The sequence below is a fragment of the Saccostrea cucullata genome, unplaced genomic scaffold (assembly GCF_032062105.1).
Source record: "Saccostrea cucullata isolate Sc308-1 unplaced genomic scaffold, CSIRO_AGI_Scuc_v1 ctg13207, whole genome shotgun sequence".
Lineage (NCBI taxonomy): Eukaryota > Metazoa > Mollusca > Bivalvia > Ostreida > Ostreidae > Saccostrea > Saccostrea cuccullata.
In genome coordinates this window covers 1-17629 of record NW_026920694.1, presented here as the reverse complement: position 1 = coordinate 17629, position 17629 = coordinate 1, and the positions used below count along the sequence as shown (strand labels likewise).

The 17629-nt window shown below is 34.3% G+C and overlaps 2 protein-coding genes across 2 annotated transcripts; one reads left to right on the top strand and one right to left on the bottom strand.

The window, feature by feature from the left end:
• Positions 1 to 89: 89 nt before the first annotated feature.
• LOC134255761 (zinc finger protein 862-like) lies at positions 90 to 1403 on the bottom strand (the record flags this gene model as incomplete). The annotated part of the gene is made up of 1 exon (XM_062738284.1): positions 90 to 1403. A coding segment is annotated over exon 1 (1314 nt), but the record flags the coding sequence as incomplete, so codon positions are not given.
• Positions 1404 to 5429: 4026 nt separating this feature from the next.
• Positions 5430 to 13421, top strand: LOC134255756 (26S proteasome non-ATPase regulatory subunit 2-like). The gene is made up of 19 exons (XM_062738272.1): positions 5430 to 5495; positions 6702 to 6946; positions 7137 to 7295; positions 7482 to 7626; positions 7716 to 7776; positions 7973 to 8119; positions 8390 to 8496; positions 8609 to 8736; positions 8888 to 8975; positions 9315 to 9477; positions 9664 to 9765; positions 9869 to 9939; positions 10180 to 10264; positions 10407 to 10489; positions 10669 to 10837; positions 11050 to 11271; positions 11452 to 11570; positions 11778 to 11892; positions 13239 to 13421. The coding sequence occupies exons 1-19, from the start codon at positions 5430 to 5432 to the stop codon at positions 13304 to 13306; spliced, it is 2343 nt and encodes a 780-aa protein (XP_062594256.1). The 3' UTR covers positions 13307 to 13421.
• The last annotated feature ends 4208 nt before the right edge of the window (positions 13422 to 17629 follow it).

Below are 17629 nucleotides of genomic sequence, written 5' to 3'. Positions count from 1 at the left end.
GCTTCCTCATAGTCCATTTCCTCTGATTTGCTGGAGATGGAAAGTCTCATAAGGTTTTCAAGTGTGGAAATTTTCAGGGAGTTTCTCACATCGGTCTTGATTAGGTTCTGCCGGCTGAAACCTCGTTCACAGTTTGCAGTGCTGACAGGAGCAGTGAGCAGGCGTTCAGCAGCAGCTGCCACGATGGGAAACATTGCCCTAGCCCTAAATGCTACCTGACAAATATCTAAGCTGCTAGACCCTACCCTAGAATTTGAGTCTACCTTAGCCCTGCAGAACTCTACAAAACTCCCTAACTCATCCTTACAATCTCTGACCTTGGCTACCTTACATACTGAAAGATGGTTTGCTATGATATCTATGTCCTCAGAAGGAGGAGTCCTATCAACAACTGTCTGAGGATCAAAAAACCTACTCAAAGCTGACAAAACCAAAGCATCACCCCTATCAGTAAACCTAGACTGCAAACTAGCCTTAACACCCTCTATAAAAGTGCTACATGCCCTAACTGCCTCTGACCTTTGTCCTAGACTATCCCTTACTATGTGACCTTGAAACTCAAATGTGTAAAGACCTGATTCATCAAGAGTTGGCTCAGATGGAGCATGCTGCAGAAAGGCAGACAAGTTACCACCAGGGTTGCCAATCAAATTGTCCAAGACCTTGACAGTTGAATGCAGAAGGCAATTGACCTCAGTAAAATCTAGATCTGACCTTTGATATGACCTTGACAACACAGCTAATGGCTTCAAAGCGTCAGCTAAGAAGTGTGCAACATACAGAAACTTGTAACAAGAAATGGGCTTGTGGAGAGCTAATGCCTTAGCAGAACTTTCCTCTAACATGACTGCAACTACACTCTGATAATTGTCTACTACTGCCTGAACACTACCCTCAAAACTTAACCACCTAGTGTGGGAAACTTGCTTGAGCCTAGTGCCCCTGCTACAATCTAAGATTCCTTGAACCTTCTCTAACCTAGCCATGTTCTTAGGAGATCTCTCAAAATACTTATACAAATCATTCAGAACTGCCTGAAACTTAACTAAGTAAGTGACCTTATCAGCTGCCTCCCCACATGCAAGTGCTAACCTATGTGCTATACAATGGGTTGCTAAGATACCTGGATACATTTCTCTAAGCCTAGTAACTACTCCACTCTTACACCCTACCATCACAGAAGCCCCATCTGTTGAAACACCAGCTAACCTATCCAAGTCTAATCCCTTATCCTTAAGCAAACCTATCAACTCTGAAGAAATTGCCTCTGCATTTGCGACTGACAACTGCCTAATGCCTAGAAAGTCTACAGATGGAACTACCCTACTACCTATCTGTTCTAAAAACCTAACATAGACTATGAGATTCTGGTGAACTGGGACATCTGTAGACTCGTCTAACATTACACTGAATACAGAGCTACCCCTAACCCTATCTACGAGCCTATCAAGAATCACATCGGACAACGACTGCTGAAACTCCTGAACACTGCTATTACTCTCATATGTTGTATGGGAATCAACATTGAGATCTTTAAGCTGAGAACTGCCCTAAAAATAATAAACAAAAAATTAGTTTTTTTAATTTAAGTAGACCTTAAATAGATTTTAATTGAAGATTCAGATTGATACAAATTTAATTTTAATTTTTGAAAGAAAATGATGATGGAATTAATTACTACCTGGGATATGCATAGATTGTTTAGTCTGGGAACCATGGAATTGGGCAGGTCATTAGATGCAGCAAAGTAGGTGTTTCGAAGGGCAGATATAATTGCAGATTTACTCTTGGAGAGGGCATTTTGTCTGACAGTTTCCATGTTTTCAGCAGATTTGGACTTTTGTAGAGCTGCAGAGTGACTATTGTCACCTAATTAATAGAAAAGAAAAAAATTTAGTATTTTACGTAGAATAAGGTTTATTGTGTTGTTTTTTTTAAATTATTTATTTATCCTTTGATTCTAAATTATATATGTAGAATATAGAAAAAAAATCTTTTAAAAAATTGTTGGTAAATTATATATGTAGAATTTTAAAAAATCTTTATATTTAAAAATTGCAATTTATTTTACTATTAAAAGATAAGCACCTGTTCCCTTCTCATGCTTGACTACGTTTTCTTTCTTCATAATGCTTGTACCCTCAGTAAAAACATTTCGTACATTGGCCGAAATACAGATGTCACAAAACATCATGCCCAATTTGGAATCATATCTTAACCAGTCCCTATTAAATTTCCAACTGACGTTAAATTTACGTTTTGGTGTAGAAGGTTTTGGACTTGGGACTGTTGGCGAAGTTTGAGAAGCTGGGGTTGAATGATCAGACCCCGAATTGGAAGTAAAGCCAAACATGGACAATTTCTGAATTTTAGACTGACTGGAGTCAGAATCTAAAAGTTTGCGTTTCCCCATTTTGACAAGCCAAATGCCAAAAAATAATGGGGTATCGAGTAGAATTGGCATGGCGTTTTTATACTGGTACGTACTAAACTTCAAAGAAAATTATTAATGTAAATTGCTATGTACATATCAATAGCCACCGACTTATTGTTTATAAAATATTCGCCGCATCTTCAAAAAGTAAAGACAAACACATCTCAATTAAAATATTTTTATCAACAAGCTTGGACGTAAATAAACAGCACATCAACATAATCGATGCCTATGCAGTAATCAGGATAATCCGGCAAATTTAATGAGCCACGCTACCACAGGGTCTAAGATTTGAACTTGACACTAATTTGAAGACGATAATCATAATGGGTGAGAATTTGATTGCCAATTAATTGACCACAGCTTCCAATCAATATACAACACTCGGTAATTGCCCGGGGTTATTCATGCTATTCACTGTATACAAAGTGCTAATCGAAAATCTACTTGATTTGGATCACTCGCTATATTGCTTTGGGTACTCTGATGCATTGTGGGTAAAAAAGAAACATTTACAGGCAAAATATGGGTAAAAGTAATTTTAAGAAATTAGGAAACCTCTTAAACCTTTATAGAATCAATGTAAATTTATTTGAGAAAAATTTTAGGTGGAAACATGTTAGAAATTCAATACCGTTCTCATTTACTAAGTTAATATGGGATTTTCGCTCATTTTGAATCATTTCAATTGTTCTTAATTTTTTCAAACTATAATCTGTTGTTAAAGTTATTGTATATAAGTTTTCGCCTCAATTCACTCACGAAACATTATCTGATTTCTATAAATTACTCTTTTTAGAGAGATTGAGCTATTCTTGTTTTGAGTGAATGCTATTATATGTTTGCAGCATATTTTTGCGATGGCTACACTTTTTTCGGGTCCTTTTTGTGATTTGCATGAAATTAAGATTTATTGTTTTTTGATAAAATTATCGCGATTTAAACAGCTTTGAAAAAGATATTGGCATTCATAATCACTAGAGAAACATTTATTAGTCGAAAGGAGTTAAGCAGAATTAAATAATTATAGAATTTGATGAAATGTGCTATCATTGCTGGTGTTTGTGCGATACTTGATTTGCGTTTTGTCGCGATTGATACAGAAAAGCTATGTTTGATTTGCCCGGAATACTTCTTGAAGAACGGAGGCGTACATAGGAGGTATAATCCAAAGACACTTTCTCAAGTTTATGTCATTAAATAATTCATTGATAAATACACGTTATATACTTTCACTTAAATGTTTTAAAGGTACGTAAAACGGAAAAAAGGGCTTCACAAACTATTCGAACTCTCGATAACCACTATATGCTACGGTGTCTTCTTGAAGTTGTGTGTCAGTTTGCTTTAAATAAACGAATTCGTTGAGACAAACAATTTTTTCCCACCTATCATTTAATTCATCTTGGGACGTTTTTTTGGCTTTCTTCCTTCACTAAACTGTTATATCTTTGTTTTTATACTAAATTTGATTACGAAAAATGCAACGTTTACTAGTACATGTATACTTGATCCATACATAGGGCTCACAGCGAGTGTGACCGATCAACAAGGGATGCTTACTCCTCCTAGGCACCTGTTCCCATCTCTGGTGTTGCGGGGGGTTGGGGGGTTTCTGTTATTATGCCCTGCTCACATATTTGTATTGTTTCTAAATTTTTCGACATAAATCAATGCTCATTATCCTCACTTTCTCATAAATTTTAGAAATATTCTACTTTTAAATAGAATGGGTTCTGACTCCATTTAGAAAAAACACACAATGCGTTTACTTTTCCGTAATTTAAACATACGAATTAGAATAGAAACCTGATCCATTCATATTCAAAAATAAATTCTTATGGCTAGAATCGTTTTTATAAATGTACCCATTTTCCACTAAATAAGCTTAAAAACAATTTTTAGTCAATATGTCTTTCAGTACAATATATGAATCAAATATGTTGGAGATGACATTACCGACAACATAATTTAAAAAAAACAAAAACTTTTCCGTCATAGAGCGGGTGATTGTCCTCGCCTTTTACACTTTTTCTCTCTCTTTTATAAATCTATGATAAAGAGATTATAATGCAATTTTTTAAAAAAAATTCACCTATTTTCACACTACCATCAGACATCAGAACTTAAAAACTTAGAATCTGAAACAGAATCTATGAAGATAAAAGTTTAATTAAAATTTGGCATTATATCCCCATAGACAGATGAAGAAAAGCGGATATAGGTCAGGGGATGAAGACCTGATCAGTTTTTCAAATTCACTAAAATTTAAGAATATTAATGTAACCATATCAAAATAACTTTGCCCCCCCCCCCCCCCCAAGAAACACAAACTCTTAACAGTCGTCTACGATAAAAGAATATAGTAACGGAAGTTATTTGATTTTCAGGGATATGCTATGATTTCTATGAAAAAAAAAATCCATGCATTTCTTCGAGAAATGTGGTAACCGTTTGTTTTCTTTTTATTACATGAAAACATTCTTAATATTCCATGCAATCTCTTCTTAACGCTTATTTGGCTGAATTGAAATTTGTAAATGAATGTAGCGGCATTAAGATATGAGGTTGAATGCGTTTTAATCATTATATTTTCATATAAAAACTGAATGCACATATATACCACTAAATACATGTATTTACAAAACCATGTGTATAGGTAAAGTCTATAAGAGTTGAAATCGATCTTTAAAATTGTCTAAAATTTTACAATAGTAAATTGGTGAGCGACATTAAAATCCCTAATTTGGTATGTTTTTGTTGATGAATGACAGTCATAAGTTGATAGAAAAAATAGAAAAGTTGATAGAAAAAAATGAGAATATATATGGAAGAATGTAGCCTGTCCACCAATTAAGCTGACCCCCTCCCCAACCATAAAGTAGGGTTTTTGTGTTGGGATCTTTTAATGTTAACTGTTATGGACAACAGTGTAACCCTCTCTCCTTTCACACTCACTGACTGAGCATAAAACGCTCAAGGTGAGCATATGAACATGGATCTCCTATGGACTGGGCCAATGTTGAGGAGTCTGGGGAAGAAAATGTTGTACAATACTGTTGTAAACACAAATTACTGTCAATAAATTATTTTACTAATTGCACTAGGCCTAAATGTTATATGTATACTCAAAAAAAGTATAGCTGTCATGACAACAAAGATAGCTTTCTGTATATTTTCTACGCAAACCTAAAATAGCCCTGGAACAGTTGGGTGGGTGCATATTTGATGTAATTTTCAAGATATAAAAAAGACCTTGTGGTCAAATTTGATAGCTTACGTTTGATAAACATTCATATTAAACATTAGAATAAATGTTTTATTGAAATAATGTAAGAAGTCCATTCCAGTGGATGATTAGTCGAAAAATGACCATCAGATGCGTGAAAAACGCGTGCTACCGATGTTTAAGGAGGGGTATATAACACAAAAACATGATAATCTTTAAATATACCAAGAAGAAGTCTCCTATTGGTTGAAGTAGTTTTATTATTAGTAAGAAAACGAACATAAAAGACATTTTTTGTCTAAATCTGCAGACAGAATCTTCGAATGATCCAAACAAATATAGCTAGTGATCCAAATCAAGTAGATTTTCGATTAGCACTTTGTATACAGTGCTATTGTCTCTCCTAGTTTACCTGTACACAGTGTGTTCATTGAAGCGACGAGAAATTTCCGGTCGCACGTGTCATGACTGTGAAAACAGTCTGGCTGAATAAACAAACAGCCTCAGGTAAAAAATGAAAACACAAGACACATTTTACATACATTTTATTGCAAAAAATCATTTTCGCCACTTCTCAATTTTTTTTCGCCACTTCTGAAAAAAATTCGCAATTGGCGCAAATGGCGAATCGCAGCTCGAGCGCTGATTTTATTTCTTACTCCTGCAGATATAAGGAAAAAGTTTAAAGTAGTTAAAAAAGAAACTGTCCATAAATAATGTACAAGACTTAAAAATTATATACCTGCTTGGGTTTGTTGTTTCAAAATACTGTAAAATCACTTATTTTCGTGGGGTCAAATTTTCGAGGTTTGAGAAAGAAATATTGGTTTGTGGGAATTTGATTCTAGGTTGGAGAAGTGTTGAGTAATAATGCATAAAAAATTTTACATTTCAAGATGGTCATGAATTCGAGAGTCTCTCCATACCTCGAAAACAAGGAAAATTAGGTTAATTAACCCCCATGAAAATTTGTGATTTTACAGTAGTGATTGATAATTGATTGAAAGCTTTGGTTGTTGATGCGTGGGAGGTGTCTAGTTTGTCCTATATATTTACAGACATCTGGCGGGACAGGTAGCTCATGAGTGGCAGGATACAGAGGAATCTAACACAGAGATGAGAGACAGACTCCTGAAGATGACCAAGGAGATCGTCCCCTACCACATGGACCACAACGCTGAGGCTGAGGCCTGCGATCTGTTGATGGAGATAGAGAAGCTGGACATGTTAAAGAATTACGTGGACGAAAATGCTTATCCAAGAGTCTGTCTGTATCTTACAAGGTAAAAATGTCAACAAAAATGCTTATCTCTTTGTGTGTCTTTAGATTACAAGGTAAAAAAAAAAAGAATTTTATTGTACCGACTGTAAGAGAGTAATCTGCAATGAAACAGACTGTCTTACATATGTATGTAAAACCTTCAGATTTGATCTGCTAGTGTAAAGTTATTAAATATTTTTATATATTTTCAGTTGTGTACCCTATGTACCAGATCCAGAGAACACAACTTTGATGAAGACAGCAGTAGAATTATACAGAAAATTTGATCAGTATCCACAAGCTCTCCGTTTTGCCATGCAGTTAAATGACATGGCACTCATTGAAGAAATCTTCCTATCCTGTAAAGACTTGTAAGTATGATGTATTTCATCGAGTTTTTAACTTGGAGTAGACCACTGCTGACTTGAATAGGCATTCATGCTATAAAGTACATTCATACAACTGTAAAAGCTGTAATAAAATTTCAAAAAAAAATCCACATGCATCTGCCAGTGTGAGCATCCACTCTTTCTGACAAACTTTGCTTCACTTTGCAGGTTAATGCAGAAACAGTTGGCTTACATGTTGGGACGTCAGCAGATCTTCCTGGAACTTAGTGATGACGTAGAGGAATATGATGAACTAACAGAAATAATGTCTAATGCCAATCTCAACAACAACTTCATGGCACTAGCCAGGGAGGTAAAGTCAAATATTGATAATGTGTAACAATGAGTTAGTGTTACTGTTGAGGCAGATTTGGCCAATAAATATTAATTATTTCCTTTCAGTTGGATATTATGGAACCCAAAATACCTGAGGATATATATAAATCTCATTTAGAACAAACTAGTAAGTATTATATTCTCACAAATTCATTTGAGGTAACTTTTAGTGAAGTTTTAAAATAGATTTAAGTATCATTAGAAAAAAAAAGAATGCATTTACAAGTTTGAATTGGATGTTCAAATATTGTGTTTTCTAAATGTTTACAATGTTATGCAGTAAAAAGATAAATACTTTATATTGCGATAAATTATTATTTTAGGGAGTACCCTAGGACCCTCAAGTGTGGACTCTGCACGGCAGAACTTAGCTGCTTCATTTGTTAATGGATTTGTAAATGCTGGCTTTGGCCAGGATAAAATATTAAAAGAAGATGGAAACAAATGGTTACATAAAAACAAAGATCATGGTAAACATTTTCTCATTTTGCTTACATAAGTGTCAAAGCAGAAATCAAACCCCCGTGTAATTATCTTATCTCATATAACTATACAAAATTGTTAAGTGGTTAATAATTTATTAAACTTTTAAAAATTATCATTTTCATTATAGCCATCTTTTAATTAAGAGGTTTGTTCCTGGACTTGATTGACTTTGACATTACATGTGTATAACTATTGTTCTAGTTCCTCAGATTGTTGACACCCGTAAATAATATTTATTTATTTGATCTTTTTAGGTATGTTAAGTGCTACGGCCTCTCTGGGTTTGGTGCTCCTGTGGGATGTGGACAGTGGACTTACACAGATAGATAAATATTTATACTCTTCAGAAGACTTTATAAAGGTAGGTCCTTGGACCTTCCCAATTAAGGCATCAATGATTGAAATCTCCAATATGATTAACAATTTCTGAAGTATTGAATAGAAATTAAGCTCCATGTATTATTTAATTGTAGGCTGGTGCATTGTTAGCCTGTGGTATTGTGAATTCGGGGGTGAGGAACGAGTGTGACCCAGCCCTAGCTTTACTGTCAGATTATGTCACACATAATACAAGTATAATGAAGATAGGAGCTATTGTAGGGTAAGCAGACAGGTTTTGATATTTATTAAACTGATACAAATAGATCAAGATAATTATGAAATGTTGGGAAATTCTGTAAGCCTGTTATAGCCTTTATGAAATGTCTTTCTTATTTCTAAAAGTAGTAATCATTATTGCATAAATTTTACAGACTTGGACTAGCATATGCTGGGTCCAACAGAGAGGATGTGTTGGCCTTAATACTGCCAGTGCTGGGTGATAGCAAAGCCAACATGGAGGTGTGTCATCAATTTCAAAAACAAAAACTTGATATGTACAGCAAATCTTCTTTAATACGAACATGGATATTGCGAATTTATGGATATAGCGAAGTTATCTTGGTTCCCCAGCTTTATAAATTTAACTAATTCCTTGAATCCTTATATGGATATAACGAATTACGGATATTGCGAAGTAATTTCATAGGTCCCAGTGACTTTGTTATAATCAAGTTTTACTGTATTATCTTCAAAACTGCATGTTACATACTGTGAATATAGATAAGATAAGATAAGATAATTTTATTTTCCAATTTTGGGAATATATATATACTTTAAAACATTTGTTTCCCCTGACAGGTGATAGGAATGGCTGCCCTGGCTTGTGGAATGATTTCAGTAGGAAGTTGTAATGGTGATGTGACCTCTACAATCCTACAGACGATGATGGAGAGGTCAGAATCCGATCTGAAGGAGACTTACGGAAAATTCCTCGCACTGGGCCTGGCTCTTACTTATCTTGGTAAGGAATTGCTACATTTTTTTTTTCAATGTATTGAAAATATTTTTAAACATCATTTTGTAATCATTGTAACTTAGCAGCATGTAAATTGCACTTACATGTAAGTCCTAGTATAAAAGTTTTTGAGGAAAAACATGAGGCAATTTCTTTCATGAAATTTTGATATGTATGTTTTTTACTCTAAAGGGAAGCAAGATGCTGTAGATGCCACATTAGAAGCATTAAATGTGATAACAGAACCTCTCAAGTCAATGGCCAGAATGATGGTTGATGTCTGTGCATATGCAGGTAACTTATATCCTTTGTATAGAAAAAATTAACTAATTTAGCACTGTTCTGAAAGCTCACATGAAAGATCTTGTGTTTGATGTATTTGTCTGTGATATTTCAGGTACTGGTAATGTGTTAAAAGTCCAGCATTTGTTACATGTGTGTTCAGAACATGATGACTCTAAAGATCAGGTACATATATTTTTTTCATGTTGAAATGTACAAAATCACAGAGTAGTGAAATTGGCAAGAAAAAAATTGGTGAATCTGCCAAAATGAGCATGTTTCTTTTTCTAAAGCATTTGTAATGGCCTAATACTTTTGTTTTTAGTTGACAGCTAAATTGTAAAAGCCATGTGATCTTTAATATTTTAATTTGCTTCTAAATCTCTGGTTCTGTGCCATTTATATTGATATTTTTTCTCTCCACAGGAGAACAATGAAAAGAAGGATGACAAGAAAAAAGATAAAGACAAGAAAGAGGAGACACCAAATGCTGACTTGTCCCTACAGCAGGGTAGGGGCTAATTAATGGGATGTTCAAATTTCTATGTATTGCACTGAACAAATTGGGGTCAAAATTAGATATTAAATAACAAGTTTTGTGATATAATTTCCTTCTGTTGCATACCATAATCATAGAAATGTTTACAATCCAGGTATTGCTGTACTAGGGATAGCACTCATCTCTATGGGAGAGGAAGTTGGAGCAGAAATGTCTTTCAGAACTTTTGGGCATTTGGTAAAATTTTATTGATTATAAATAATTTGCAGTGTAATTCATTAATTAAAAATAAAAATTATTTTCTTATGGATATTATTATATCCACTGGGGTGTAAGTTTCATGCATCCATCTTTCTTGGTGCAAACAGTTTTCTGATTCAGTAATAGTGACTTATGTATATTCTTAATCTATGTAGCTACGTTATGGAGAGCCAGCCATCAAGAGAGCAGTCCCCCTAGCTCTAGGTCTGATATCAGTATCCAACCCTAAATTACAAATTCTGGACACCCTCAGCAAGTTCTCCCACGACAGTGACCCAGAAGTCTCCCATAATGCTATCTTAGCAATGGGAATAGCTGGAGCAGGTCTGTTTACAAAGATTATGTTTTGTCTTTTTTCATCTTAAACAGAAATTTACTATTAATTATGGAAATTTAAAATGACTATTTTGTATGTATCACTTATTGTCAAGTAACCTGATTTACATAAGTGTAAAAAATAAAATTTACCAAAATTTACAATCTTTAAAAAAAATCTAGTTTGTTTGTCCGTATTAAGTTCAATCTCCTGTTTCCAGGAACAAATAATGCCAGACTGGCAGCTATGCTACGTCAGCTTGCTGTCTACCATTCAAAGGATCCTAACAACCTGTTTATGGTGCGCCTGGCCCAGGGGCTGACCCACTTAGGGAAGGGTACCCTGACCCTCTGTCCGTTCCACAGTGACAAGGCATTAATGTCCCCAGTGGCAGTAGCTGGACTGATGGCCGTCCTAACAGCTTCTCTAGATGTCAAAACATGTATGTGATTGTTTCTTTTCATGTTTGGTCTTAAATTAAACATTGTTCCTAAATATGAGCATTGTAGATGTTAGAATTGGCTTAGAGTTTGAAGTGTTAATTCAAAGAAAATCGGATGATTTTTGGAAGATATAAATACCTGGTATTGTAATATTATTCTAGCTTCATGTACTTTTTCAGTAATTCTTGGAAAATCCCACTACATTTTATATCATCTTGTATCTGCAATGCAACCAAGGATGCTGACCACATTTGATGAAGAACTGAGACCTCTTCCTGTTCATGTTAGAGTTGGTCAGGTAAGATTCAATTGACATATATTTGTATAAATTCTGTGCTGCTGATAAATATCTTACCAAAAATTAAATATCTGTATAGGCTCTTAAAGCAAGCTTCAACCATAATATTGATGAGGTAAAACCCAATATAGTTTATGTTGTTTGGGGTATTAAATGTGCACAACGGTTTTCATTTGCAAGTTTTTAACTGGATAAGATTCATTGCAGGCAGTGGATGTGGTTGGACAAGCTGGTAAACCTAAAACAATAACAGGATTCCAGACCCACACTACCCCTGTGTTGCTGGCTTATGGAGAGAGGGCTGAACTGGCCACAGAAGAATGTATCCTTTCACAAAATCACAATTTTTACTTCTTAAAAGTTACTTTATAAGTATAAATTTATTCTTAATTTCATTATAGAAGTTAGAAAAAATGCCTTGTTGAGGGTGCTAGAATTGTTTTCTTATACACTGTGTACTGTATATCACATTTTCTATGAAGTAGTTAACATGAAGTTGAATTCATTTCCTTACCACATTTTTTTATGCCCCGCCATGAATATGGACGGGGCATATAGTGTTTGTCATGTCCGTCTTCCGTCCTTCTGTCCTTCCGTCACACTTTGCGTTTAGCTCTGTTCAAAGCTAAGTTTCAAAAAACTATCCAAGATATTTTCATCAAACTTTATATGCTGAGAGATATTGATGAGAGCTATGCAACTGCATCAACATTTTTTGACCTTGACCTTTCCTTTGACCTTGACCTCACTTTTCCTAAATCAGTGTCAAACTTCATATGCTGATACATACTGATGTAAGCAATTCAACTGCATCAACAATTTTACCTTGACCTATTATTTGACCTTGACTTCACTTTAATCAAATTGTGTTTAAGTCAATTTTAATTAAAGGCATCATTTCTAGATATTTTTATCAAACTTCATATGTTGATACATATTGATGAGAGATATGCAACTACATCAACATGTTTGACCTTGACCTTACTTTTCCTAAATCAGTGTCAAACTTCATATGCTGATACATACTAATGTAATCAAATCAACTGCATCAACAATTTTGACCTTGACCTTTTATTTGACCTTGACCTCATTTTTATCAAATTGTGTTTAAGTCAGTTTTAATTAATTCATTTCTAGATGTTTTTATCAAACTTCATATGTTGAGACCTATTGATGAGAGATATGTAACTGCATCAACGTTTTTGACCTTGACCTTTCCTTTGACTTTGACCTCACTTTTATCCATTTGTGTTTAAGTCAGTTTTAAAGAAACCATTTTTAATATTTTTTCAACTTCAAATGCTGATACTTACTGATGAGAGCTTTTCAACTGAATCAACAGTTTTTGACCTTGGCATTTCCTTTGACCTTGACCTTACTTTAATGAAATTAGTGTCAAACTTCATATGCTGATACATACTAACTGCATCATTATTCAAGATATTCTGATCAAATTTTATACATGTACAAATTTTCATGTTGCTTTACTAATATACCCTCAGTGGGACATTCATGTCCTATGGACATATTTTTAGTCTTATGCTGACATGTTCCTTGTTTCATGAGAAATGGATAAAACTTTCACTGCCTCACAAATCTCTTTAGCTAGCCTGCCAATGCATGTATATAAGCGATCAATTGAATGATGGATCCTTAACTATTTATCAGATATACCTTTAAGCCCCATCATGGAAGGATTTGTGATACTGAGGAAGAACCCTGACTATGAAGCTTAAAGCTGTCCGTGTTAAATATTGTCAACATGAACTCTTGTGAAAAAAGATTCTGTATCATTTATGAATTTACTGGAAAAAAAAAAGAAACAAAAATAAAAATCAACAAACACTTTAATTTTTTTAACTTTATATTTATATTTATGTGACCAGTGCCAATATATGTTGTTTAGCATTCCTATTTCCTGGACAACCTACATCCTGGAAATTTTCTTGAGGTGTAAAAATGAATTACCTCACTTGAAGCAAATTAAACGGGAATTGTAAAAGTTCAAAACTAGAGGTACTGTGAGCAGTGAGCTCACTAAATGATACCCCCACCTCCCATATGAATATAATGGCAGTGTCCATGTTTTGCTCTGGAAAATCCAAAATATAAGTCAGATCAAAAAGTAAAATAGGAGGTGCACAATGGCAATATGTAATAAAGATTCTGTGAAAGTTTCATTAAATTTCCTTCAGTGGTATGAGAGGAGTTGCAGATAAGAGATGGGTACCCCAAAGCATAACAGATGGACGGACATACTGATTACGATATACCCTCCCGCTTTTCAAGCGGGGGGTATAATAATAATATTGCAAGGTCAAGGTGTATAATGTTCAATTTATGAAGAATGTTAGAAATTTAAATGCATGGTCAGACCTTGTTATCTGCAACAAAATGGGGCAAGGAAAAATATGGAAGCACATGGACAAAATTGCTCACCTGAGCCAGTGATATCCTCCTGATCATCATCTGGAGATGAGCCCCACTATCTAAGATTCAGGGGCATATAGTTTTTGCACTGTCTTACTGTTTGCTTTCCTTTACCAACTTTTATCTTGCTACACATGTAATATCTTTTCACTGGTTAGAGCTATGGTGTACATATTTCACATGTATTCCTTGTGATAAGACCTTTCCTTTGGGTACCAACATATTAGACCTTTGGACTTTGATCTAGGAGATTGATCTACTTTTGCAAAGTTTTACCAATTTTTAATTTTTGAATGGATAGTGTTAGGGCTTCATACTTGACATGTATATTTCCTGTGATAAGTATTTTTGACCTTGACTTTGATCTACATGTATTTTTGAAAAACTTTACCTTTGCCATAACTTTGAAGATTTTAATACTGAGTTAGTGTTAGGACTGTCATATTTAACACATAATATATTTCTTGTGACAAGACTATCCCTTTGGAACTCACCATTTTAACACTTTTATTTTGAGGTTTAACCTTCTTTTAAAAAAAACCTTTGACCTTTGCCATAACTTTTAAACAGTTAGTCCAGGGCCTTCATATTTCACATATATCTATGAATTATTTGTGACAAAACCAACAATTTTGGCCTGAACTTGACCTTTTGGGGAAAATGAACCATGGCCATAACATTTGAACAGTTAGTGGTAGGGCTTATATATTTCACAAGTGTATTCCTTGTGATAAGATGATCTGAGTTCCACCAGTTTTGACCTTAAATACCAAGAATTCCAACACTTAGAGCTTAACCTTGGAGTCTAAAATTCAACCTTTGTCCCAACTTTTGAACAGTTATTGCTAGTCTTTCATATTACATGTGTAATCCTTGTTACAAGACTTCTTGTGTTTCAACAATTTTTATCCTTCAACCTTTTCTTGGAGAATTGCATTTGAGAAAATCTTCACAAAGAGCTCCAATACTGGGCATCAGTGTTCCAGAAAACATTCTGTTTTTCTATGTATTCCTTTTTAGCTCACCTGATCCGAAGGCTCAAGTGAGCTTTTCTGATCACATTTTGTCCGTCATCCGTCCGTCTGTCTGTAAACTTTTCACATTTTCGACTTCTTAAGAACCAATGGGCCAATTTTAACCAAACTTGGTACAAAGCATCCTTGGGTAAAGGGGAGTTTAAGTTGCTAAAATGAAGGGCCAAGTCCCCTTACAAGGGAAGATAATCAAGAAAAGACAAAAATAGGGTGGGGTCACTAAAAAATCTTCTTCTCAAGAACCACTGGGCCAGGAAAGCTGAAACTCATGTGGAAGCATCCTTGGGTAGCGTAGATACTAAATTGTTAAAATCATGACCTCCAGGGGTAGGGCGAGGCCACAATAGGGAATCCAAATTTTACATAGAAATATATAGAACAAATCTTTAAAAATCTTCTTCTCAAGAACCACTGGGCCAGGAAAGCTGAAACTTATGTGGAAGCATCCTTGGGTAGTGTAGATATTAAATTGTTAAAATCATGACCCCCAGGGGTAGGGTGGGGCCATAATAGGGAATCCAAGTTTTACATAGAAATATATAGAACAAATCTTTAAAAATCTTCTTCTCAAAAACCACTGAGCCAGGAAAGCTGAAACTTACGTGGAAGCATCTTTGGGTAGTGTAGATATTAAATTGTTAAAATCATTACCCCCGGGGGTAGAGCGGGGCCACAATAGGGAATCCATGTTTTACATAGAAATATATAGAACAAATCTTTAAAAATCTTCTTCTCAAGAACCACTGGGTATGTGGAAGCATTCTTGGGTAGTGTAGATATAAAATTGTTAAAATCATGACCCCCGGGGGTAGGGTGGGGCCACAATAGGGAATCCAAGTTTTACATAGAAATATATAGAACAAATCTTTAAACATCTTCTTCTCAAGAACCACTGGGTCAGGAAAGCTGAAACTTATGTGAAAGCATTATTGGGTAGTGTAGATATAAAATTGTTAAAATCATAACCCCCGGGGGGTAGGGTGGGGCCACAATAGGGAATCCAAGTTTTATATAGAAATATATAGAACAAATCTTTAAAAATCTTCTTCTCAAGAACCACTGGGCCAGGAAATCTGAAACTTATGTGGAAGCATCTTTGGGTAGTGTAGATATTAAATTTTAAAATCATGACCCCCGGGGGTAGAGTGGGGCCACAATAGGGAATCCATGTTTTACATAGAAATATGTAGAACAAATCTTTAAAAATCTTCTTCTCAAGAGCTTCTGGGCCAGGAAAACTGAAACTTATATGGAAGCATCCTTGGGTAGTGTAGATTCTAAAGTTTTAAAATCATAAAAGGGAAGGGGGTAGTGGGGCATGATAGGTATACAAAGAGGGGGAATCGGGAAAAGAACTGTATCACTCAATTTACTCAGGTGAGTGATGTGGCCCATGGGCCTCTTGTTCCCTATGATTTTTTGTGACACGCCCTACTCCCACTTGTCAAGATTTGAACAAACTTGAATCTAAATTGTGATGCTTCAATATCAACAAACTTAATCATGGCTTTGGGTAACTGTTCATTTGAAATTCAGAAGCAACAACTTTGTATGGATTAAGTGAATAATGTATTCTTTGAATTTCCATTATCCAACTTGCTTGAAGACTGATAATTAAGACCAAAACAACTACCACTGGTAATTCTACATTTCTTTATTACAAGTACATGTATACTGTTTTTAGATCATATGATTGAAACAGTATGTTTTTTTCCTAGATTGTCACCACAAGTAAAAGAATCTTTGATTATTCTGTGAATGGTTTCTATCTGAATATACACATTGTTACATCAGTCTTTTTAATATTTCAGCAAGAGGTAAATTGGATTTCTTTTTAAGAAACTATAGAATGGACGGAATGATTGAGATTCTATATATGAAAACAGTTTGATTATTACTTAACAAAATCTATATATTTCATGGAATGTCTAAAACTTGGAACAATAATGCTAAAAAAGACTCCTCTAACTTGAACTTGTAAACATTTTAAAAATATATAATATATCTTATGTACATTTAAAACTTTCATAAAAATAAATGTTGTAAATTATATATAATCTATCACAGACAACTCATACAAGTTAGTATTTTAGGCAAGTTTTGTAGAAATACAACTCTCCATTTCTTTATATAAATACAATTGTATATGTAAATAAGGATGAATAATTGTGATTCTTTCAAAAATCTTTCCAGTTCTTTTCCTGGTATATTTATGTGTACAAGACAGATATAACAACATGCCAAAATATTTTTCACATATGTAGAAATTAGGTGACAATATTTTTCAATAAAAACCTTCGATAGATTTACACAAACTTAATGAGATTTGAATGCTACATCTACAAAATTTACTTCTACCCGAATCCAATTCTTTTGTTTTTTAATAAAAATTCTCTACCATCTAAAACAGTTATTTCTCAACCCATAACAAAACAGAAAAATTTCAATTAAAAATACTTTTCATTAAATTAACCCTGTCTCCTTCAAATGATGACTTGATCATTAGATGCATTTTCATATTATTTTTAATTGAACAAGCACGTTCTAGCATTCCTGCCTATGATTATCATATGATCAAATTGATTTATGTTTAAA